Below are 25,221 nucleotides of genomic sequence, written 5' to 3'. Positions count from 1 at the left end.
TTTTTGGCCCTTTAAGGGGCCATAACTCTGGAGCCCATGATGGGATCTGGTCAGTTTTAGAATGGAACCAAGATATTATGCTGATACAAGTTGTGTGCAAGTTTGATTAAAAATGATTGCAAAATGTGGTGTCTTATCATGTTCACAAGAAATTAAAGAGGGACGACGGGCAAAGGGCGATCACAAAAGCTCACCTTGTAACTACGTGACAGGTGAGCTAAAGATCATAGGTCAAAGGCGTCTAAAACAGAGGCCATTTATTATTTATATCTTACCACTAAAAGTGCATAAAGTATAACACCACTGCTCCAAACATCAGCCTTTCTTCCATCATACTTCTCACCCTGTAACATAAACACAATATATATATAACACTTTTAAAACAGGTTGACCAAGGCTATAGGACACCTTACATTAAAGGTGGATAATCAGATTTTGGCTAAGTAACGGATTTGTTTAAAACTTTAACATCTGATCATTTACACTCATTTATGTTCAGTTAGCGCTTAATACAAGTTAGGTTTTCACTGGAGATATTTTTAATAATTGGTTTTCCTATTGCAGTTGCCCAACCAAGATCGAGTTATTTTATCATAAGTATAAATGTGATAAACATATTTTACCTAAGAAAATGTATAACTAACCGATATATTGTATTATATTCGTAAAATAATTGCATTAACAATTACATATATAGATTGAATTCATTAGAAATGCAAGTTTGAAAAATTATTATTACCTCCCTTTGCCTATCTTGGTTGCGCAACCAAGACAGAATTGAAAAAAATGAAATTCAGAAGCTACATGCATTTTAAAACCCACCTTTTGATTCAGATTGTTAAATATTTGGTATATCTATCCAATGCGAATGTAAAACTCGGAATTATATGGAAATAAAAAGAAATACCAAGCATTTTAAATATTTTCATATTAAAGGGGAGTAATTACAAATTTTTATGAAAATCAATAAAGTATACATTTCTAACAGGGATCTAACTCTAAGTAATGGGTATTTTTGTTTTGTTAAATAAATCTCTAACAGAATATACAAAAAGTAAACAAGAGGACCATGATGGTCCTGAATCGCTCACCTCTTCCCACATGACCCAGTTTTGAGTATGACGTCGTTTTTTCTATTATTTGACATAGTGACCTAGTTTTTGAGCTCATGTGACCCAGTTTTGAACTTGACCTAGATATTATCAAGATAAAAATTCTGAAGAATTTTCATGAAAATCCATTAAAAAATATGGTCTCTAGAGAGGTCACAAGGTTTTTCTATTATTTGACCTATTGACCTAGTTTTCGAAGGTACGTGATCCTGTTTTGAACTTTACCTAGATACCATCAAGGTGAACATTCTCACTAATTTCCATGAAGATCTCATGAAAAATATGGCCTCTAGAGAGGTCACAAGGTTTTTCTATTTTTATACCTACTGGCCTAGTTTTTGACCGCACGTGACCCAGTTTCGAAACTGACCTAGATATCATCAAGGTGAACATTCAGATCAATTTTCATGAAGATCCATTGAAAAATATGGCCTCTAGAGAGGTCAAAAGATTTTAATAATTTTAGACCTACTGACATAGTTTTTGACCGCAGTTGACCCAGTTTCAAACTTGACCTAGATATCATCAAGATGAACATTCAGACCAACTTTCATACAGATCCCATGAAAAGTATGGCCTCTAGAGAGGTCACAAGGTTTTTTTATTATTTGCCCTACTGACCTAGTTTTTTAAGGTACGTGACCCAGTTTCAAACTTGACCTAGATATCATCAAGGTGAACATTCTGACCAATTTTTATGGAGATCCATTCACAAGTATGGCCTCTAGAGAGGTCACAAAGTTTTTCTATTTTTAGACCTACTGACCTAGTTTTTGACCACACATGACCCTGTTCCAAACTTGACCTAGATATCATCAAGATGAACATTCAGACAAACTTTCATACAGATCCCATGAAAAATATGGCCTTTAGAGAGGTCACAAGGTTTTTCTATTATTTGACCTACTGACCTAGTTTTTGAAGGCATGTGACCCACTTTCGAACTTGACCTAGATATCCTCAAGATGAACATTCAGACCAACTTTCATGAAGATCTCATGAAATATTTGGCCTCTAGAGAGGTCACAAGGTTTTTCTATTTTTAGACCTACTGACCTAGTTTTTGACCGCATGTGACCCAGTTTCGAATCTGATCTTGATATCATCAAGGTGAACGTTCTGACCAATTTTCATGAAGATCTTGTGAAATATATGGCCTCTAGAGAGGTCACAAGGTTTTTCTATTTTTAGACCTACTGACCTAGTTTTTGAAGGCACGTGACCCAGTTTCGAACTTGACCTAGATATCATCAAGGAGAACATTCTGACCAATTTTCATGAAGATCTTGTGAAATATATGGCCTCTAGAGAGGTCACAAGGTTTTTCTATTTTTAAACCTACTGACCTAGTTTTTGACCGCACGTGACCCAGTTTCAAACCTGACCTAGATATCATCAAGATGAACATTCTGACCAACTTTCATACAGATCCCATGAAAAATTTGGCCTTTAGAGAGGTCACAAGGTTTTTCTATTATTTGACCTACTGACCTAGATTTTGATGGCACGTGACCCAGTTTCGAACTTGACCTAGATATCATCAAGGTGAACGTTCTGACCAATTTTCATGAAGATCTTGTGTAATATATGGCCTCTAGAGAGGTCACAAGGTTTTTCTATTTTTAGACCTACTGGCCTACTTTTTGATGGCACGTGACCCAGTTTCGAACTTGACCCAGATATCATGAAGATGAACATTCTGACCAACTTTCATAAAGATCCCATGAAAAATGTGACCTCTAGAGTGGTCACAAGCAAAAGTTTACGGACGCACGGACGCACGCACGCACGGACGGACGACGGACACCGCGCGATCACAAAAGCTCACCTTGTCACTTTGTGACAGGTGAGCTAAAAATGTCACTAAATTTTGCTTAAATGTGATTGACCACCTTTAACGCTTAACCTTACATTTTGAGATAAAAAAAATCAACCAAAACCAAATTATAAAAAGAAAGGATTGTTTCACATGAAAATAGAACAGCATAATATAAAACATGTATATTACTCCTTAAAACAAATGTCAGTATTGAAATCCAGAAAAGGACTGCATAAAGGGGCTACACTTCCAGACAGCACCATTAAAAACTCACCATTTTCAAAGAACTGTTAATAATGTTACATAATATTATTATGTTTGTGTTGATGCAGTCTTCACGAAAAACTTTTCAAAGTACTAGCCAGCCGGACTACCAACATAGCAGAATTTACTAGCCCGAAAGGAATTTTGGTAGTCCGAACAGTAAATTATTAAAGGTGTATTTTTTATTTGTTTGGTGTCATTTTTAAACTCTGTGTGATATTGTTTGATATTGTTTATTGCATTTTTATCATACATATGTAAATATATGAACATAACTGCAAAACAAGGTTCTTTTCTTTTTATTTTGGTTCATTATACATTTTATTCACGAGAGAACATTTCAAGCATCGTGTTGACATAATCCTCACTCATGTCACACTCTGACTCATCTGATGGTAAGAGTTTTATTCAAGAAATGTTATTACTTACCCATGATATTTGATTAAACATACATAAAATTTGTAAGTTTTTTTTTTTTATCTGACCCCTTTTATATACAGTCAATTTCCGCCGGTGCTAGTAGAAAACTCACGCTATGGATTTTTTTGGTAATTCTCTCGATTTTTTTTTTTTTTTTTTTTTAATAGCCTCTCGGACTAGTCACCTAGACACAAATACTAGTCCGATCTAGGTTTTTACTAGCCTCGGGCTTCGGACTAGTGGCCAAATTCGAAGACTGTTGATGCATTTGCAATAATGTCCCAGTGTTGAGATTTCACATAACTAAGTGAAACGTAGTTTTTCAGCAAATTTTTAAAGTATCCCTCAATGGGACAGCTACAGAAGAATATGTAATGGTCAGGAAGATTGCTGGTAAAGATGTTGTTCATTTATCAAATATTTCTGTATTTTAATGATATATTCCTAAACCTTAACTTAATATCTTGAAAGATTGGTAGGAAAAGATAGAAATATATATCAGACTTAAAAGAAAGTCAAAATAATGTCTATGAAGTTTCTTGCAAAAGGATTAAAAGAGTTTTAGCCATGACAAAAGGGAATAAAGATATTATGGACCGACATGTTCACCAGAGGAGATGAAAATATTTTAGTCTAGAGATACCTACAATGATATCACATTCTAATATGCTTGTCTCTGTTAAAACACTCTTATGCTAGAATGACGTCACGTTAACGTGCGGTGACGTCAAAGTTTTTGTTGTGACCAAGAAAGAGCGCTTCCATATTTTATCTACTGTTTTAGATAAAGGGCATATTAGAATCGAAATAATTTATCGCAAAAAAGTGTTTTAACACTATTTATACACTCGGGCGGTGATACATCGTACAAATAATTTCACTCGGGCAGCTTCCTCGTGAAATTATTACACCCGACGTATAACCACCCATCGTGCATAAATAGTGTCAAAACACTCTTTTGCTATAAATTATTTCTTAATTAGATCCTACAAGTCTACAATTTATAGAACAGTTCACTATACTTCTACATAGAACAAATTTTGGACAACAGCAGAAATAGAGAAATCACTGAAAAGTAATTTCTTGCACAAGAAAGAGATCACATTATACAGTTAATTGAATGAGTGGCTAGTGAAAGCATGCTTGAAGAACATAAAATTTTCTTCAATCAGAATCAAAATGTATTTGAATGTAAAGACAATGTGTGCACATGCATGTCGTACAACATTCAAAAAGTCAAGGCAGTCAAAGCAATGAAAAGACAACATTAATGCCAGGCTAGCATGAATACAGGGTGTTCAGTCACTTAACATGCGCATTTCAATTCATACTGTGACATGAAGAAGTAGTTCAAATTAAGTGAAAAGATGACAGATCTCATTTTCACACTAATGGTCAAAATTTTATTAGAATTTGTCTTAGTATGCCTGGAACACATGATCTTCTTTTGTAGTTTTAAAGGAAAGTCAAAATAATATATAAATTTTGTGATATTTAGCCATGACATAAGGGAATAAACATGTGGGCAAACATGTTTACCTGAAGAGATGAAAAGATTCCTACTATGATAACACATTAAATCGAAAGGAAATGTCTCAGAATTTAATACTTGTTACTTGGTAATAAATACAAGACTTTTAGTGTGTTTGAAGAGTGTGACTGCCTAGTGCCTACCTTCACACATAGATGTAAAACTTTTTCATACTCATGTTTTTCATCATTCCAGTATTGCACTCTTTCAAAGGTCTAAAATATCTTAAGGTGATGTATAATACTTGTAAGATTTTCTTATTTGCTAAAATATTCAACAGTTTGCATCTTTTTTTTTATTGTATTAAAAAAAGTAGATAAATCTCAAGGTTTTTGAAAATGTCTCTCTTTCAAAAAACAAAAAATGTCAATTAAAAAGAGGATATTTCAGCCGCGCCAAGAGGAAACCAACATAGTGGCTTTGCGACCAGCATGTTCCAGACCAGACTGCACGACAGGATCCATGCTGTTCGCTAACAGTTTCTCTAACTGCAATTGGCTTTGAAAGTGAACAGCATGGATCCTGACCAGACTGCGCAGATGCGCAGACTTGTCTGGATCCATGCAGGTCGCACTGCCACTATGTTTGTTTTCTTATGGCGCGGCTCATTTGTTAGTTTCAGTGTAAGACTGAAATATCTTTCACAAAGCATTAGATGTCACCTGATGACCAAATCATTAACCCTTATCATGCTGGACACAATTGATTCTGCCTTTGCGACCACTGTAGATCATGACCAGCCTGCACATCTGTGAAGTCTGATCAAGATCTGCACTGTCCGCTATTCAGTCAGTGTCTTTTCGGTAAACACCCCTTATAACATTTAATGATACTGTCCAAACTGAAACATGGACAAGTTCATTATAGAAATTTTGCAGGCTAAGGGTTAAAACTGGTTGTTAGAGTGTTAAACATACTAACGTCAATTCTGTTCTTATGCTTCCAAATGACAACATTCTGCAATATGCATGTATTTCATGACCTCAGGAATGTTCTGCCTTTTGTGTCAATAATTCATCAAAATTAGTAGCTATATAATTGCTGGAAGGAAATGCATTAGGACTGAATATATTTATGGTTTAATAAGCTTATATTTACTTTGCCATGAAGTCTGTTTACATTATTTCTGTATTCTAGCGAATTGTGACAGACAGCAGTGGTTTTTGAAGTTGCAGAATACTGTTTTTCAATTTACATAAGACAATTTGATCTTAAAAATCTCATTTTTCTATTTTATATGACATCAAAATATTCCTGACAAAGCCATTACATCTGCATTACACGTCTTCATCAATCAAAGTGTCAAACTGAGGGTAAAATAATATTAAAACAATAGTTTCAGACCAATAACACAAAAGCTGCAGATTTATATTTGACATAATGGAAGGATAAAAATGAGATACTGGTTTGGAGAAAGGAGAATTTTCAGTGAAGCGATTTAATGCACTGAGATAGAAAGGAAATTAAATAAAATGTAATGGATACAGGCGAAGAACATAAAATTCTGAGAGATGAAATCCTACATATCAATATTTTTCTTTTTTTTCCAACTTTACCAAAATGTCAAACTGACTAAGGGATCATCATAACTTGTATGACCCTGACATTTCCTCTGAATATCTGAATTTTTATTCCTACTTTCAGAAAACAGGAACTTTTTTGTGTGTTTACAAACAGCGAGTTAAGTTCAGAAACATTGCAACTAGGCTTGAATTCCTTAAGAGTCCATCATACTACACCGTAAAGTGTTAATGGACATCCAACGTATAACAAAATTTTCAATCCGTTTGCATGCGTTTCTTTTTGGTTTCTCATGCGGTGTCTGCGCTCCATGTCCGGCGATGTTCCTTCCATCAGGGGGAAGGTTTTGAGCATGTTCAAAATTTGGAATGTACACCACCGGACAAAGTTGTCCACTAGATGTATGGTAGCAATGTACTGGTATGTGTTTTGTTCGTTACTCATGCGTTCCTTATTCTGTATTATGTCTGGTTCACATCTGTTCTTGTCCAGTGGACCAGATTCACGGCCGGACTACTACAGGACATGCAACGGATGTAACGTATGTTCAACGGACGATAACTGAAAATACATTCGTCAAACGTGCGAAGAACATTTTGTCAGTTTTTCATGTGTTGTGCTGTTTTAATCGGAACAAGTCCATTACTAGTTTGGCGATTTCCGTTAATTGAAAGTTGATCATCCTGTACATGTGCGCTGATCTTGCAGTCATTGTCCATTTTGTGTACCCCATACACCGATCGCGAGAGCACCGAGCAGCAGCTGGGGATGCCTCTCGTCACCGGATAACTTTCTGCCGTAATTTTTGTTGGGCGTCCTTTAACGCTATACGGTGTAGTGTGACTGACCCATTAGCTATTTATGACTGGAATGAAACACTTCCTGTGCATAGGATATGACCTATCATTGATTTGCTACGACTAAAATGGATCAGTCCAAATAGGAATCAATCCAGCAGTTATAAGAAAGTAAAATTACCATTCAGAGAACTCTAATGAACTTCTTATTTTATAATATAGAACCATCTGAGAAATGGTGATATATTCTTCCAACGAATAATACAATTTTTAGTTTACGATCTCTTAGGGTCAAGCAGCAACAGCAAAAACTAAATCCTTTAATAGCAGCATTTCATTGAAGAGTAGAACCAATAACATTGTAAAACATATAATTATGCCTCACCTGTCAGAGGTAAATGAGTCTCAAAGTCACCCTGTCCTTGACCTTTGACCTACTGAACCCAAAAGCAGTAACAGTCACCTACTGACACACAATCATCCGGTGATTTTTGACTGCTACAGGCCCTCAGCTACTTATCACAAATCATTTTCCGTTTCAATATTACTGTGACCTTGACCTTTGACCTACTAATCCCAATGTGATAGTGGTAATCTAGTGACCACACACAAAATCCTTTTAAGTCTTGACTATTGCAGGCCCAAGTCTTATCCTCAAGGTCACTGTAACATTGAACTTTGACCTATAGACCCAAAAACATTGGGGGGTCATCTACTGACCACAGGCAATCACTATGAAGTTTGACAACTATAAACCAAAGCATTCTCTTGTTATTCATAGAAATCAAACTGTGTACCATGAGAGAGACAGGTGGATGGACGGACCAACACAAGCAAAACAATACACACTTCCTTTGAAAAAAAGTTCTAAATGGCTACATGCCGTAACAAGGTGCTCTGCAGACATCCATTCTTTAATTAAATAGCATGCTACATTTTTAATTAGTATGAAAACAGCAGCTATCTACATCTGGCTTCTCTAACGTATTACTGTTTGATCTAACAAATCCATAAGAGTTATTTCTTTCATGTATTTGATCCAGAAATATTTAACATATTATTCTACCCATCTAGGAAATTTTGAATTGTTCAGGTATATTTAATAATTCTATGACCAAAAAATGCTTTTTCCCCTGTCATAATAATAATTGTAATAATATAATTTATTCCATGAAGGTATCATATTGAAATATCAGCTTATTTTAAGTAAAACTTTTGCTCATGAAAAATTTTGAACCTTTATTTTCAAAGTGTTAGAAACTTTTTTTTCAGAGGGTATTGTTGCTTTAACACTCAACTACATTATCATCAACGTTTCTTTACATCCCATCTCAAGTGAAATTCTAAAAGTTGCTGAAATTTACAGTACAATCATAATGCCTTGACAAAATCATTTTTTGCCAACAAATTCAAAACTAACTGACCTGTAGCTTGCTGGTGGCAAGTGATTCTATCTGTGTGACCAGTGCAGACCAAGATAAGCCTGCACCACCATGCAGGCTGATCTTGGTCTGCACTGTTTGCAATTCAGTCAGAAAATTTTCAGTGAACACCCCTCCGAATAATCAATGGTACGGTCAAAATTGATTGATAGACCCATCCATTTTAGACAGTTAGCAGTGTAAAGGTTAAGATTATTTGAAAATTTTGTAAGTTCCTGAAAAGTTCCACAATTGGAATTCTTTGACCCTTATCACCCTGGACACGACTTATTTTGCCTTTGCAGCCAGTGATCAGCCTGCATATCTGAGCAGTCTGATCATGACCTGTACTGTTCGCCATTCAGTCAGTATCTTCTTGGTATGCACCCATTTAAACAGTTAATGATACTGTCCAAATTGAAAGATGGACAAGTTCATTATAGAAATTAAGCAGGGTAAGGGTCAGAATGACATACAATATAAATGTTATTGTATTATACTTTATGCAAATGATAGATCAAACAGTACTTCTTCAACAACCTGCACAGAAGAAACAAAAACTGGCAACTCTAAAATATTTTTTTCTTTATGCCAAGTTTCAGCCAAAGAAGTGACCACAGGGAACATTAAGCATTGCTGAATAAACTGAAAATGAACTGGACAATCATATTGGATCAGCTGTGATTTAATAAAACTTTTTTGGAAAATGTCTGGTACCTATCAGATAAGGACATTTTCAGAAGCAAAAACTTGTAAAGTTGATAAAAATGAGTCTTAAAAACATGCCATTTGGGGAAAACACACGTCCTCAAAAGTGGGAATTTTAGAAGTATTTGGTGACTGGAAACTGGTTTTTGACAAGACCTATTAAAACAGGGAAAAAACACTGATCAGGCGAGCTAAAAAGCACACAAATAAAGCTGCACAACAATGAAAACACAATACTTTGACCTTACCCTAATAACTTCTGGGCAGGCATAATGTGGAGACCTGATAAAACATTAAATATCATGTATATAAAATATAGTGTGAATATTATTGGTCTATACTAACACATAGCATTGCTTCTATCATATTCCGCTTTACATTGCAATACTAATGTACATCATGTTAAACAAAACAAAACAGTGCTTACTATACCACTCGCGCGAAACCCTCATCAGTGCAGTAAGTAGAGTGATGTTAAACACATTAATTTTGTATATTACCTAAATCACTTGCTTGAAACCCCCCTTTGTTAAATGAATAAGTAGAATGATGTTAAACACTTTCCATGTTGCTATATCACTTGCTTGAAAGCTCCCTCAGTCAGTTCAATAGGTAGTCAGTTCAATAGGTAGTGTGATGTTAAACACTTCTGTAAGGTTGCTGTATCACTTGCTTGAAAGCCCCAACAGTTAGTTCAAAACATAGAGTGATGCTGATCATAGTAAATTTGCTACATCACTTGTTTGAAATCCCCAACAGTTAGTTCAAAACATAGAGTGATGCTGATCATAGTAAATTTGCTACATCACTTGTTTGAAATCCCCAACAGTTAGTTCAAAACATAGAGTGATGTTAAACTTGCTTGAAAGCTCCCAGGTTGAGTGATTTTAAATACTTTTGCATGTTTGCTACATCACTTGCTTAGAAAGCTCTCAGGTTGAGTGATTTTAAACACTTTTGCATGTCTGCTACATCACTAGCTTGAAAGCTCCCAGGTTGAGTGATGTTAAACACTTTTGCATGTTTGCTACATCACTTGCTTGAAAGCTCCCAGGTTGAATGATGTTAAACTCTTTTGCATGTTTGCTACATCACTAGCTCCCAGGTTGAGTGATGTTAAACACTTTTGCATGTTTGCTACATCACTTGCTTGAAAGCTCCCAGGTTGAACGATGTTAAACACTTTTGCATGTTTGCTACATCACTTGCTTGAAAGCTCCCAGGTTGAGTGATGTTAAACACTTTTGCATGTTTGCTACATCACTAGCTTGAAAGCTCCCAGGTTGAGTGATGTTAAACACTTTTGCATGTTTGCTACATCACTAGCTTGAAAGCTCCCAGGTTGAATGATGTTAAACTCTTGCATGTTTGCTACATCACTTGCTTGAAAGCTCCCAGGTTGAATGATGTTAAACTCTTTTGCATGTTTGCTACATCACTAGCTCCCAGGTTGAGTGATGTTAAACACTTTTGCATGTTTGCTACATCACTTGTTTGAAAGCTCCCAGGTTGAATGATGTTAAACTCTTGCATGTTTGCTACATCACTTGCTTGAAAGCTCCCAGGTTGTGTGATGTTAAACTCTTGCATGTTTGCTACATCACTTGCTTGAAAGCTCCCAGGTTGAGTGATGTTAAACTCTTGCATGTTTGCTACATCACTAGCTTGAAAGCTCCCAGGTTGAATGATGTTAAACTCTTTTGCATGTTTGCTACATCACTAGCTCCCAGGTTGAGTGATGTTAAACACTTTTGCATGTTTGCTACATCACTTGCTTGAAAGCTCCCAGGTTGAGTGATGTTAAACACTTTTGCATGTTTGCTACATCACTTGCTTGAAAGCTCCTAGGTTGAATGATGTTAAACTCTTGCATGTTTGCTACATCACTTGCTTGAAAGCTCCCAGGTTGAGTGATGTTAAACTCTTGCATGTTTGCTACATCACTTGCTTGAAAGCTCCCAGGTTGAATGATGTTAAACTCTTGCATGTTTGCTACATCACTTGCTTGAAAGCTCCCAGGTTGAGTGATGTTAAACATTTTTGCATGTTTGCTACATCACTTGCTTGAAAGCTCCCAGGTTGAGTGATGTTAAACTCTTGCATGTTTGCTACATCACTTGCTTGAAAGCTCCCAGGTTGAGTGATGTTAAACACTTTTGCATGTTTGCTGCATCACTTGCTTGAAAGTTCCCAGGTTGAGTGATGTTAAACACTTTTGCATGTTTGCTACATCACTTGCTTGAAAGCTCCCAGGTTGAGTGATTTTAAACACTTTTGCATGTTTGCTACATCACTTGCTTGAAAGCTCCCAGGTTGAGTGATTTTAAACACTTTTGCATGTTTGCTACATCACTTGCTTGAAAGCTCCCAGGTTGAGTGATGTTAAACACTTTGGCATGTTTGCTACATCACTTGCTTGAAAGCTCCCAGGTTGAATGATGTTAAACTCTTGCATGTTTGCTACATCACTTGCTTGAAAGCTCCCAGGTTGAATGATGTTAAACTCTTGCATGTTTGCTACATCACTTGCTTGAAAGCTCCCAGGTTGAGTGATGTTAAACACTTTTGCATGTTTGCTACATCACTTGCTTGAAAGCTCCCAGGTTGAGTGATTTTAAACTCTTGCATGTTTGCTACATCACTTGCTTGAAAGCTCCCAGGTTGAGTGATGTTAAACACTTTGGCATGTTTGCTACATCACTTGCTTGAAAGCTCCCAGGTTGAATGATGTTAAACTCTTGCATGTTTGCTACATCACTTGCTTGAAAGCTCCCAGGTTGAATGATGTTAAACTCTTGCATGTTTGCTACATCACTTGCTTGAAAGCTCCCAGGTTGAGTGATGTTAAACTCTTTTGCATGTTTGCTACATCACTTGCTTGAAAGCTCCCAGGTTGAGTGATGTTAAACACTTTTGCATGTTTGCTACATCACTTGCTTGAAAGCTCCCAGGTTGAATGATGTTAAACACTTTTGCATGTTTGCTACATCACTTGCTTGAAAGCTCCCAGGTTGAATGATGTTAAACACTTTTGCATGTTTGCTACATCACTTGCTTGAAAGCTCCCAGGTTGAATGATGTTAAACTCTTGCATGTTTGCTACATCACTTGCTTGAAAGCTCCCAGGTTGAATGATGTTAAACTCTTGCATGTTTGCTACATCACTTGCTTGAAAGCTCCCAGGTTGAGTGATGTTAAACACTTTTGCATGTTTGCTACATCACTTGCTTGAAAGCTCCCAGGTTGAATGATGTTAAACACTTTTGCATGTTTGCTACATCACTTGCTTTAAAAACTCCCAGGTTAAATGATGTTAAACTCTTGCATGTTTGCTACATCACTTGCTTGAAAGCTCCCAGGTTGAGTGATGTTAAACTCTTGCATGTTTGCTACATCACTTGCTTGAAAGCTCCCAGGTTGAGTGATGTTAAACACTTTGGCATGTTTGCTACATCACTTGCTTGAAAGCTCCCAGATTGAGTGATGTTAAACTCTTTGGCATGTTTGCTACATCACTTGCATGAAAGCTCCCAGGTTGAGTGATGTTTAACACTTTGGCATGTTTGCTGTATCACTTGCTTGAAAGCTCCCTCAGTCAGTTCAATAGGTTGAGTGATGTTAAAAACCTTTGTATCTTTATTACATCACTTGCTTGATAGCCCCCTTTTTAATAGCTCAATAGGTAGTGTGATGTTAAACTATTCTATATTTGCTTGAAAGCTCCCTCATTTAGTTCAATGTGTGATGTTAAACACTTCTGTGTGTTTGCTATATCACTTAGCTGAAAGCCTCCCCAGCTCAATCGGTAGAACTCAATACTTAGTCTTGCAATCAGTAGATCCTTATAAGGCACATGTCCCTCTTGTCGGCTTACTTAACACAATATTTCTACGGAAAATTGTCTTTCAGATTTGACTGATGTAAAGAAATGATCAATTGAGTTGTGGAGGACAAATTAATATTGAAAAGAAATCCAAAACTACAAAACTTTGTGGATTTTAAAATCAATAATGGCATAACCATGAACAACAGTTTTTCCACATAAGTTTGATTGATGTGTTACGTAAAAATTTAGAAACACTTTACCCGCAGCTTGTTTCAAGCATTGAGCCTTCCACTTGCAAAGATGCCATACCAAAATCTGCCACCCTGATATTATTTTTCTCATCCAGCAACAAGTTTTCTGGCTTTAAGTCTCTGTGACTGAAACATAAAACAACATTATATACATGTGGAATACACAAATATATGGCAAGGTAACAGGCAGTCATACAGCTTATTTTATTTCCTTTTAGTGTGAACAGAGTCTGGAGTTTATTTAATTTACACTAATTTATTTAGCTTGATTGTACTGAAAGCTTCAAGCTTATTTAACCCTTACCCTACTCAATTTCTTTTATGAACAAGTCTATCATTCAGTTTGGGCAGTACCATTTATTATTCGAAGGGGTGTTCACTGAAAATTTCCTGACTGAATAGCGAACAGCAAACCGTGATCAGCCTGCACATCCTTGCAAGCTGATCATGGTCTGCACTGGACACTATTCAGTCAGTAATTTTTCAGTTAACAGTTAACACCCTATCAAATAATAAATGGTATTGCCCAGTTTGAATGATTACTCAGTCTATTTCAGAAATTTAGCAGGGTAAAGGTTAAATCACTTTTAGTCTTAGTCTGCTTCCTGAAAAAAATGTTTCTGGTGTCATTAGAAATGGCTTGGCACTGAACACTCTGTAAGGCTTGGTTGAAATCTGCGCAAACAGTATAAGAGAGGTGGCCAAAACATCATAAAATCTGACAAATCAAAGGTCATAACTCCACTGTAAATCACTAAACCTGGGACTGCCTATGGAATGCACAACAATGCTTGGCAATGATGACTTCGGAAATATCAATGTAACTTTGCTGAGGATCTGGTGTGCAGACAAACTTTGTAACACACAGACAGACAGACAAACTGACAGCACTTAATCAATATGTCACCTCTATTCTATGTGGAGACATGAATATAGTCTTTGATACAATCATCATTATATTATCAGAACCACTTAAAACTTTATGGGATATGTAATGATTTTCTTGCTTGCAGCTCTCAAATCTGTCCTTGAACCTAAAGCTTGCATAAACTGTATGAAACATTTTGTACTTTACGATCTAGTAAGCATATTGCCTAAAATAGTCGTAATAAAGGGACAAGTCAAAAGTGAGGGATATTTATGCTAGCAGCTGCTGTAATTTACCTTTTCTAGTGTCAGCTCTTAGACAACACCACTACAATTAGTGACAAAAATCTGGCTTTATTTATCTACAAGACTGATTAACCCACCAAGCAGCCCTACATGTAAGAAATCTGCTAAGCATAAGGTTTTCTCTTAAAGTCCCATCATGGTTTTTGCTTTGCGTTCCAGTGGCACAGTCATTATGTAAATCTAAAATAATCTTTATACATTTCTAACATTTCAAAATGAAGTAACTAGTTTTTAAAATTAAACAACACTTTAAACAAGAGTTGTTTGTTAAACATTTTTGCTTAACCCTTACCATGCTGGACACAATTGGTTCTGCCTTTGCAACCTGTGTAGACCATGATCAGACTGCACATCGTCTACACTGTTCGCTATTCAGTCAGTAAATTTTCAGTAAACACCCCTTCAAACAATAAACGGTACTACCCAAACTGGAAGATGGACCAGTCCATTATAGAAATTTAGCAGTGTAAGGGTTAACAAGGATCACCAGTTAATGTAACTTCAACTTTGACCAAAATGATGCACAAAACGACAAGGGTCATCTACTGACCACAAAACATCATCATTTAAAATTTGACAGCTAAATGCTCAGGATTTCTACAATTATTAACCTTTACCCTGCTGAATTTCTAAAATGGACTGGTCTATCATTCCATTTGGACAGTACCATTTATCATTTGAAGGGGTGTTTACTGAAAATTTACTGACTGAATAGCGAATAGTGCAGACCATGATCAGCCTGTAGGGATGTGCAGGCTGATCTTGGTCTGCACTGGTCACAAAGGCAGAATCATATCCCAACAGCAGGCTAAAGGTTAAACAATTTTAGTTTCAATACTGTTTTATCTTGACCTTTGACCTAATGACACCGAAACTAACAGAGCCATCAGGTAAACAAAGGTGATCAACTAATAAAGTCTCACGGGCTAAGGTATTTTATGGGCACAAGTCTTAGGTCTAAGCATTCTCCAGGTACTGATGTATCGCTTAATATACCACACCTTTCCTTTGATTGGCTATTGGATAATTAACATACATGAGGTAATATGCTAATTACTTCATTTGCATATCTCGTTTGTGAAACATATTTCTAACAACAGCATTATGAGCCTGTAAATTATTCAAGACAACAAAATTAACCCCAGTTCTTGTTGAAATTCTACAGTTCAATAAAAATAAAACTGAAGATTTGAGAATTGCTTCAAAAGAAATGCGATGAATTCTAAGCACATAATAAACTTGCAAACCTTCAAATCTCTAATGCGCATGAGATGATTAAATTTGTTCTCCCATGCTACCTAAAACAGACTTGTGTTATTGATGGAAAACACTTACGACAAAAAAGCACTTCAACAATGCATGTGAACTGTACACTAATCATTTTAGGCAAATCGTGGACAGTGACAGGGCCAAGAATGATAGAGAACTTAAACAATCAATTTGTTTGTTTGTTTTGGGTCTAGCGCCGTTTTTCAACAGTATTTCAGTTATGTAATGACGGGCAGTAGACCTAACCAGAGTTCCTGGAATCTGTACCAGTACAAACCTGTTTTTCTCAAGAAAATATCAACAGAAGTGGAGGGCAAATGATTTCAGACACAGCATTTTTTTTTATTAAATTGTCATGGAGAACGCAAAACAATCATAGTATTATATCAACTATCTGCCAAGAAAACAATTTCTTATTTTTTTAAAAAAAGAACAAAAGAGTTCAAACTCCTTTATAGAGTCAACCTAAATTTTGTTTGGTTTCAAGTCACCCCACATATTTTATGCGATTTGGCGACGGTAAGGAAGTCTCTAGGAGCTCCTCTGGACATCACTGACGGCATAGAGGACACCTTGGTAGAACCAGTCCTATAAAATAGCTTACTGGCTTCCTCCCAAGAAAGAATTCAACCCATTGAAATTAGCCCTTATCATGCTGGACACGAGTGGTTCTGCCTTTTGTGACCAGTGTAGAATATAGACCAAGATCAGCCTGCACATCCATACAGTCTGATCATGATCTGCTCTGTTCGCCAGTCAGGATCTTTTTGGTAAACACCCCTTTTAACAGTTAATGGTACTGTCCAATTGAAAGATGGACAAGTCCATTATAGAAATTTAGCAGGGTAAAGGTCAATTTTGTGCATTGACTCAACCAAGAAATCCATGAAAACTCGTCCTCAACAAAAATCATTATTTCACAGTAGACAGAATGAGCAAATTTCAATCATCAAAAATACCACGTTTAGAGAAATCAAACACAAACAATCTTACATCTTCAAAGAAAAACTTCTACTCTCAGAAATAATTCACAGACTTTTTTCACAAGTTGACATGATGGATGAAAAATCTTGTCAATAACAATTCAATTTTCTCAAAGAATTTGTAGAAATCTTCAAAAAACATTGGCTTTCACACCAGACATGTCTTAAACCATTTACACAACTCCTTTCAGCAAGATCAATAGATGTTACAAGATATAAAATTTAGACAAAATGTTACTACCCTATTCCACAAAGTCTGCTATTTATGACGGATGAGACTACAAAGATGGAGTGCAATCTCACTGAAAAGTGACTCATAATTTGCAGAACAAAATACTGTTGTAAGAATACAGGCCCCAAATTCACGAAAACAAACTTAAGAAATTGCTCAGCTAAGTTGGTTATTTCAAACGCTTGTTTTTTGCCCTTTATGCATCTTCAATGTTGACTTTTTTTACTTATATCAGAACCGTATATGACTATTTTCATAGATCAATTCACAACAATGCTAAATTTTTCAGAAAACAATGTACAGAAATAAGAAATATACTTAAGAAGATACTGAAGTTCCTTATATCGTGCTTAAATAGAAGTATCATATTTGCATGACTGAAAAAAATACTGCAAGCAAATACACTATAATAATGTAGTATAACTCATCTATAAATTAACTGTTATAGAAAAAATCAATATATTAAGTAACAATTAGTTAAGCAATAGCACGACTTTAGAGTAACAGACTTAACTATATGTATTACTTAAGTTTTTTCGTGACTGCCCATGTTATGGATTTCCAAGGAAAAGTTACAAAATCTTTGTAAAAGACAACCTGTTAACAGTCTCAGACAAACTGCATTCTGAGACCTGGTGAGTCCCAAAACTCTGATTTGCTGGAACTGTGAACATCTTTAAAATTAACCAATGGCAAGGCAGCATTCTGAGACTAGTCCCAAAACTCTAGCATGTCATTGGCTGACAAGAAGTTTCACTAATACTCCCTAGGGAAAGTCTCTTCACCTACTGATGGCCATGTTCAGAATATCTTCTCTATCTTGAAAATTCTTAGTAGAAAATCACCAAAGTAACATTTGTAAGAAATCATATATATCAACTTCCACTTAAACACTTTTTGGGGGGATTCATTTCTGAAAAATGGTTAAGGACAGATGGATGACCAAGACAGATCACTATGTGCTCAAAGTGAGCTTAAACCGACCTCTTTCTGCCTCTTTCAACATTCTGCTTACATACAGGTTTCAGGAATGTTTGCCACAGTATTTGTAAAAGCTTAAGAAACATCAGGATCAGAAACAAAATAATCAAAGGGCATAACTCAGTCAACAGTCATCAAAGTAGAAAACAACTGATGGTTTGGCCACCAATGGACTGTAAAGCACTTTTTCAACCAATCAAACCAACCTGTGAAACATGTGCTGTAGACCTTGGTAAAATATATATAACTTGAGTATGAAGACCATCTCAGAATGCAGCCATGCCATTGGTCAATTTTAAAACTGCTCAAAATCAACCAATCAGAAGCTGGAGATATTTATCTCAGAATGCAGCCATGCCATTGGTCAATTTTAAAACTACTCAAAATCAACCAATCAGAAGTTGAAGGTTTTAGTCTCAGAATGCAGCCATGCCATTGGTCAATTTTAAAACTCCTCAAAATCAACCAATCAGAAGCTTGAGATTTTAGTCTCAGAATGCAGCCATGCTACTGGTAAATTTGAAAACTGCTCAAAATCAACCAATCAGAAGCTTGAGATTTTAGTCTCAGAATGCAGCCATGCTATTGGTCAATTTTAAAACTGCTCAAAATCAACCAATCAGAAGCTGAAGATTTTAGACTCTGAATGCCAGCAATGGAACATCATTGTGTCATACAGGTAGGTAATGTAGTAATGTAAAAATGAATACTGACATCAGTAATTAGTGGTGCCAGTAAAACTTGTACTATTTGTCAGTTGCAGATACCTATCAGTAGTCATCTTCTCTGGAGCAGAGAAATCAAATTACAGCAAGGCTGCTATCTTCTCTCAAAATACAAAACACTTATTACACACTTGGAAGACACTATTGATTCCCAATCCATTAGCCAAATTTTGAATTTCTGCCTAAAATAGGAGACTTATCATGACAACAAATTTTCCTTTATATCCACTCCTCATAAAACAATGTCCATAATCATATGGGAAAATTTTGTAGCCTGTCAGATTTTTTTTCCGACTATAGTTAATACATGTATATAATCATATCAAAAATTAAATTTTTCTCTATCTCTACCCATAATTCCACAGTCTACCCATAATTCCACAGTCTACCCTTAATTCTACAGTCTACCCATAATTACACAGTCTACCTGCTTCATTCTGAAAATGTAAAGACCACCTTTCCATTGAATATACCAAAAGGCCCTTTTCCAATGGAAAGTACTGAATTCTTTTCTGCATAAAGGAACAGTGTCCCTACAAGATCATGTTTTCCTGTTTGGTTAAGCAGTGTCTAATTTTATATTTTTAACTGCTGAAAATTGCCAAATGCTTCCTCAAGCAGCAATGTCTAGTAGACATATGTTCAATTACAGTGCTCGGTAAATATTTCCTTCTGGTGTTGACTTTAACATAACTGAGCATTTATTATTATTGGTGTTTCTTTGGGACTTCAGACTTGTTCTAAAAATGTTATATTAAATGGGATAAAATAGAACATAGTTCTGTTCTGGTTTCCAGTCTTATTAAGAGCATCACAGGGGACTAAAACTGTGGCACAACTTACTTTAATCACTACAGCTTACCATGTGACTGCTGTGTCTGCACCTGATTATATTTCAGAACTGTCTGCACATGTTCCAAAAATGGACATACAGCATGCTGGTGTACTCTAAATCCTCAATGGAATATGGCTTTGAATAAATAACTTGAGAACAAGATAAAGACACTTTAAAATGCAAGAGAATGGCTTGTTATATACTTACCATATATTATGACTGTGACAGAAATCTAGAGCAGAAATTATTTGTCTGAAAAAACGCCTAGCCTCTTTGGGAGTAAGGCGTCCCTTTTTGACAAGATAGTCAAACAGTTCACCACCAGACACATGTTCAAGCACCAAATATCTGAAATGGAAAAATGAACATGCATGCTGACTTAATACACACTTTTGGGTATCATGATTATTTCAATGTACCATTAAACAGAATAAATTTTTGGCACTGATTTTGTGCAAACCTTCCTCTCAGTTCAAAGCTACTGAAACTTAACTGTGTATAAATACAGTGGTGTGTGTGTGTGTAAGGGGGTGGGGGCACGGGAACTTTTTTTTTTTTTTTAAAGCAACATGGCTTAAAGGAATTTGGTAGAGGGTCATATAAGGTGCATTGGTGTGAAATTGTTTTTAAACAGAGCAAGCAGCCTCAGAGAAGATTTTCAAAGTTTTCCATATTGAGAAAAATTGCCACGCCCTTTGGTGGCCATGTTTTTAACGAAAAAGAATTATCTGAAGGACTCTGATAGAGGGTCACTTAAAAGACATTGCCCTGAAATAGTTTTGAAATCAGACCAGCAGTTTTAGATAAAAAAAATTTCAAACTTTTTTATATAGCCATATACAGAATACTAGCCCTGCCTCCCTGCTGTCAAGTTTTTCAAAGTAACATAATGATTTACAGTACGTTGGTAAAGGTTCACCAAAGGAACATTTCTATGAAATTATGTCAAATCAGGCTAATTGTTTCTGAAAAAAAACTTTAAAAATGCTTCCTTCTGGTTGCCATGGCAACTAGAATAATTCAGCATGGATGGCCAAAATATAAAGGAATCTTTTAAGGGACCATCCATGGGACATTTCCATGAAGTTTGGTTGAAATTGGCAGAGTGATTTAGAAGAATGTTCTTTAAAACTAACGTGGATTACGAAAAAGGGACTGATAGACGAAGGACATCCAACAATCGTAAAAGCTCACCATGAGCACTTTGTGTTCATGTTAAGGTGAGCTAAAAACTAAGAGCTGTTAAGTGTAAATACAAAAGCCGATTATCATACGACCATTTTGGAGCAAAATGGGCTCACTGGACATTTGCAATGTTAATGTAAAATTATCCCACTCCCCCCCGAAATAAACCCCTACCCACACTTGCAAAATGCAACCCCCCAACCAGCTTTTATTCAAAGGTATACTTATGTCCTCTATTTCATTCATTCATTTAGATTAGACAAGAGGGTTTTTTTACAAGAAACCATGCCTTATGCTCAACTTATATAGCACAAATGTGTTCCTAGTGTTATTTTGCAAAAAAATCTTCCATCCTGAGTGAGGCCTACAGAAATCTTTTGTATGACATACATAATTATGTATTCGCTTCAAAGTGGGAATATATGTTTCGTGACAAGAAATGTCCCTTGTGTGACAAGAAACTATTTCAATGTAAAAATGTAAACAAGATCTACAGCATGTCATTAGAACATTTGTCTGCCAGTGAGAGTTGAAATGACATAATGACAGGAAACCATGCTAGGTAATTGGAGACGATATGTTCGGCACAGAATCAGTAAATACATTTGAAATCTTGCACTATCAGTAAAAACTGAAAACTGAAATAAGGAAAAATACTAACTGCATTTTCTATTTCAAACATATTTTTTTGATTGCTGTGCAAAAAATAGTACCTTTCCCCCAAACATCTCCAATTACTTTGTGTCAAAAAGCTTTTGTCTGAATTCTACAAAAATTCCTTTGGCATACAAGATTTACATTCATTTCACTATTACATACAGGCATTTCTAATAAAAGAAAACAGTAAAAACCACTTTTCTTTTCGTAAACTTATAGTGTATTATTGATTTATGAATCTTGATTCATTTTTAGATAATAAGACCTAATTATTCTGTAAAAGCATCATCAATTTTCCAGACTTAAAATAAAGACAGGTACCGGAAGTTCTAGCATTCTTCTCCAACTTTCAGTTATTTTTCTAATGTATGACAAATCTATATTTAACAACATCTTTCCACTTATAAATATATACTATATTTAAATAATCAAAGAACAATAAGAGGGGCATGAAGTTCCTGCAACACTCACCTGAACAATTCTTTCAAACTGATGATGATTACGGCATAATTTCATCCCCCACCCTACCCCTATAATGTTGGCTGGCTGGTAGCAAGCATGTACGTTATTTTGTATGCCATGACACTGACCACTGACCAAAAGATGTTAGAAACAATAGGGGTCATCTTTGACTACAGATAACCAACAACAGTTGGCAAAAATGTTACTTATTGACAGAAAACCAAATGGTCTACTTAAACAGACTTACAGACCAACAAGGAACGTAACAGTCTAACTCTTTTCCTCTGGGGGGACTAAAATGTTGATTTTGTTGTGTTATTCAGGTTTTTATATCATCTGATCCAGCGACCTAAATTTTGATCCCAGGTAACCCAGTTTTGAGAATGACCTAGATTTCATGAAGACATGTATCCTGATAAAATTTCCTGTAAATCAGGGTGTTCACAATTTACCAGAGACACAAACATTTAGACATGGTTCATGTAGAGTAGACGGAGAATGTGGCCCCTGAATTATAACAATGCTAATACGTAATTGGACCTAGTGACCCTAATAGTTTTTTTTTACCCAGTCTTGACCTTGATCCAGATTTCGTACTGGAAAACATTTGGACATAGTCGCATGAAGATCAGGTGAAAAATGTGGCCTCTAGTGAGGTTCTTCTCTGTCCTGACATTATGACCTAATATTATCCCAAGATCTCTGTTTCAAACTTGACCTAGATTTTATAAAGACAAACATTGTAACCAGGTTCCATGAAGATTAGGCAGAAAACATGGCCTCTAGGATATAAACATGGTTTTACCACAATCTGAGTAAGTGACCTATTTTTTGACACCAAACAACACAACATTCTGATCAAGTTTCGTTAATTTCAGGCAAAAACTGTAACATCTAGAGTGCTAACTGTAAACTGGTGATGACAAATAATGGATGATGGACACAGGGTGATCACAATAGCTCACTTTAAGCACTTTATGCTCAAATGAGCTAAAAACTTATGAAATTAAATTTTGTCATGCATGGACACCAAAACTTACGTAGTGTCATGATGATTTGAAGTTTGGAGTGAGGAGTTGGGGGTATAAAATGAAGGTATAAGACATCAAGCATGAAATACATACCAAGGAAGCCTCTGCTCATTACTGAAGCCTCCCCATCATATTTTCAATTTATACTTACAAATATTTTTTGTTTTCATAGACATCAAACAAGCCTAACACATGTGGATGTTCAATCAACTTCATGATAGCTATTTCTCTCTCAACCTGTATAAATAAACAAGAAAGTTCATTTTGTCTGGCTAACTCCTCTGTGTTATTGTGCGATCAACCTGGCAAAACAGGGTTTTGCGCGGGGGGTGGGGGGTGTCCACTGCATCATTTGTGCAGGATATGTACTATATTCGGCAACCTGATTTCTTATTCAGTGTCCATCTACCTTTCTTTGTAACTAATGTAGTTCCGAATTTTAGTCGATTAAACAATTATATTGCTCTACCTATTTTGCTTGTTTCTAGAGATTACCATTATTTGCGTAAGTCAGAGATTAACTCCGTCCTGCCTGATCGAATAAAAAGCACAATAAATGGCAGACATATTTTTACACAAAAGGAGAAAGTGACTGTATATCACTTCTGATTTAACCCTTTACCTGCTAAATTTCTATAATGAACTTGTCCATCTTTCAGTTTGGACAAGTACCATTAACTGTTAAAAGGGGTGCTTACCAAAAAGATACCGACTGAAAGCTGAACAGTGAAAGATCTCGATTAGACTGCACAGATGATCATGATCTACACTGGTTGCAAAGGCAGAATCAATCGTGTCCAGCATGATAAGGGTTAATTAGATAAGTCTTTTTTATACGGATCAAATGGGAAAAAACACAACAGTATAATTCAAACAATGATTGTTTGAAATAAATCTTATCTTGACAAAATGCTAAGTCTTGCAGTCAATTCTGAAAAATTAAACATTAAATTGCTATGCAGGAATTGCTTTATCTGTGTGATAATTAAAATAATGAAATATTAGCACTGTTTCCATCCTGAGAGACCTGCTAATGAAATATGAATATACTGTGCCACACAGATGTTATTCCATAATGACTACAACAGATTAAAATCTAAGACCAGTAACACAGCAGTTTCCAATATCTTTAACATTGCTCAATACAATTTACAGTCATATGCATATTGACTAATAAGGCTATGAAGTTTAATGGCCTAAGGCATAAGCATTCTCCAGCTATTGGACATAAACCATATTCAGTCTTAAGGTCTTGTGACCTTGACCTTTGCCCTACTGATGCAAAAAGCATAGAAGTCATCCAGTGAAAACGCACAACCATCCTTTGAAGTTTTCTCGATTTATTGACTGGGAACTTTATTGATTTAAATGCACTGTGACCGTAACCTTTGTCCCACTGACCTTCAAAACAATGGAGACTACCTATTGATCATAGGCAACAATGCCATAGGACATTAGACAATCCTAGGCCATAGATTTCTTTAGTTGTTGATATGAGACCATGTTCAGTCTCAAGGTCATTGTGTCCTTGACCTTTGACCCACTGATCACAGGCAATAACCTTATGAAATCTGACAATGCTGAGCCTAGAAAAGTTCTCTAGTTATTGATCAGTCTAAACTCCGAAAGCAATATGGGTCATAGAAAAACCACACAATCATCCTATGAAGTATGACTGCGGTTGGCCAAAGCATTCTACAGTTTCTGAACTTAAAGCATTTTCAGTCTGAAGACTACTGTAACCTTGACCTTTGACCTACTGATCCAAACAGAACAGCTGGAGTCATCTACTGACAACAGGAAATCAAATCTATCAAGTTTGACACCTATAAATCAAAACAGTCTTTTAGTTTTTCATCAGAAATCAAAGTGTGTACCATGGATAGATGGACCAACCGTCATGAGCAAAACAATATTACCTCTACATCTTTGAACTGGGGGCATAACAAATTGACAGAACACATTTTTCTCTTTTGAAATGGCATTTATCAAAATTGGCCTCCCTATTACAATTAGCT

General features: G+C 35.9%; 1 protein-coding gene across 3 annotated transcripts in view; it reads right to left on the bottom strand.

Annotated features, from left to right (window-relative positions):
* LOC123536594 (serine/threonine-protein kinase BRSK2-like) overlaps positions 1–25,221 on the bottom strand; it is a 113,075-nt gene that overhangs the window by 48,113 nt on the left and 39,741 nt on the right. For all 3 annotated transcript variants that reach the window (XR_008368164.1, XM_045319917.2, XM_045319918.2), the window contains exons 3-7: positions 23,355–23,440; positions 20,076–20,216; positions 13,680–13,796; positions 9,842–9,875; positions 276–344 (exon numbers count right to left, since the gene is read on the bottom strand). Coding sequence is in view for 2 of the 3 variants with exons in the window: in XM_045319917.2 (XP_045175852.1) it covers positions 276–344; positions 9,842–9,875; positions 13,680–13,796; positions 20,076–20,216; positions 23,355–23,440 (447 nt within the window). In the remaining variant the exon portion in view is untranslated. The remainder of the gene's footprint in view (positions 1–275; positions 345–9,841; positions 9,876–13,679; positions 13,797–20,075; positions 20,217–23,354; positions 23,441–25,221) is intronic.

This window comes from Mercenaria mercenaria, chromosome 17 (assembly GCF_021730395.1).
Source record: "Mercenaria mercenaria strain notata chromosome 17, MADL_Memer_1, whole genome shotgun sequence".
In the NCBI taxonomy this organism is placed as follows: domain Eukaryota; kingdom Metazoa; phylum Mollusca; class Bivalvia; order Venerida; family Veneridae; genus Mercenaria; species Mercenaria mercenaria.
The sequence above is the reverse complement of the archived record's forward strand: the minus strand, read 5'-3'. Positions and strand labels throughout refer to the sequence as shown.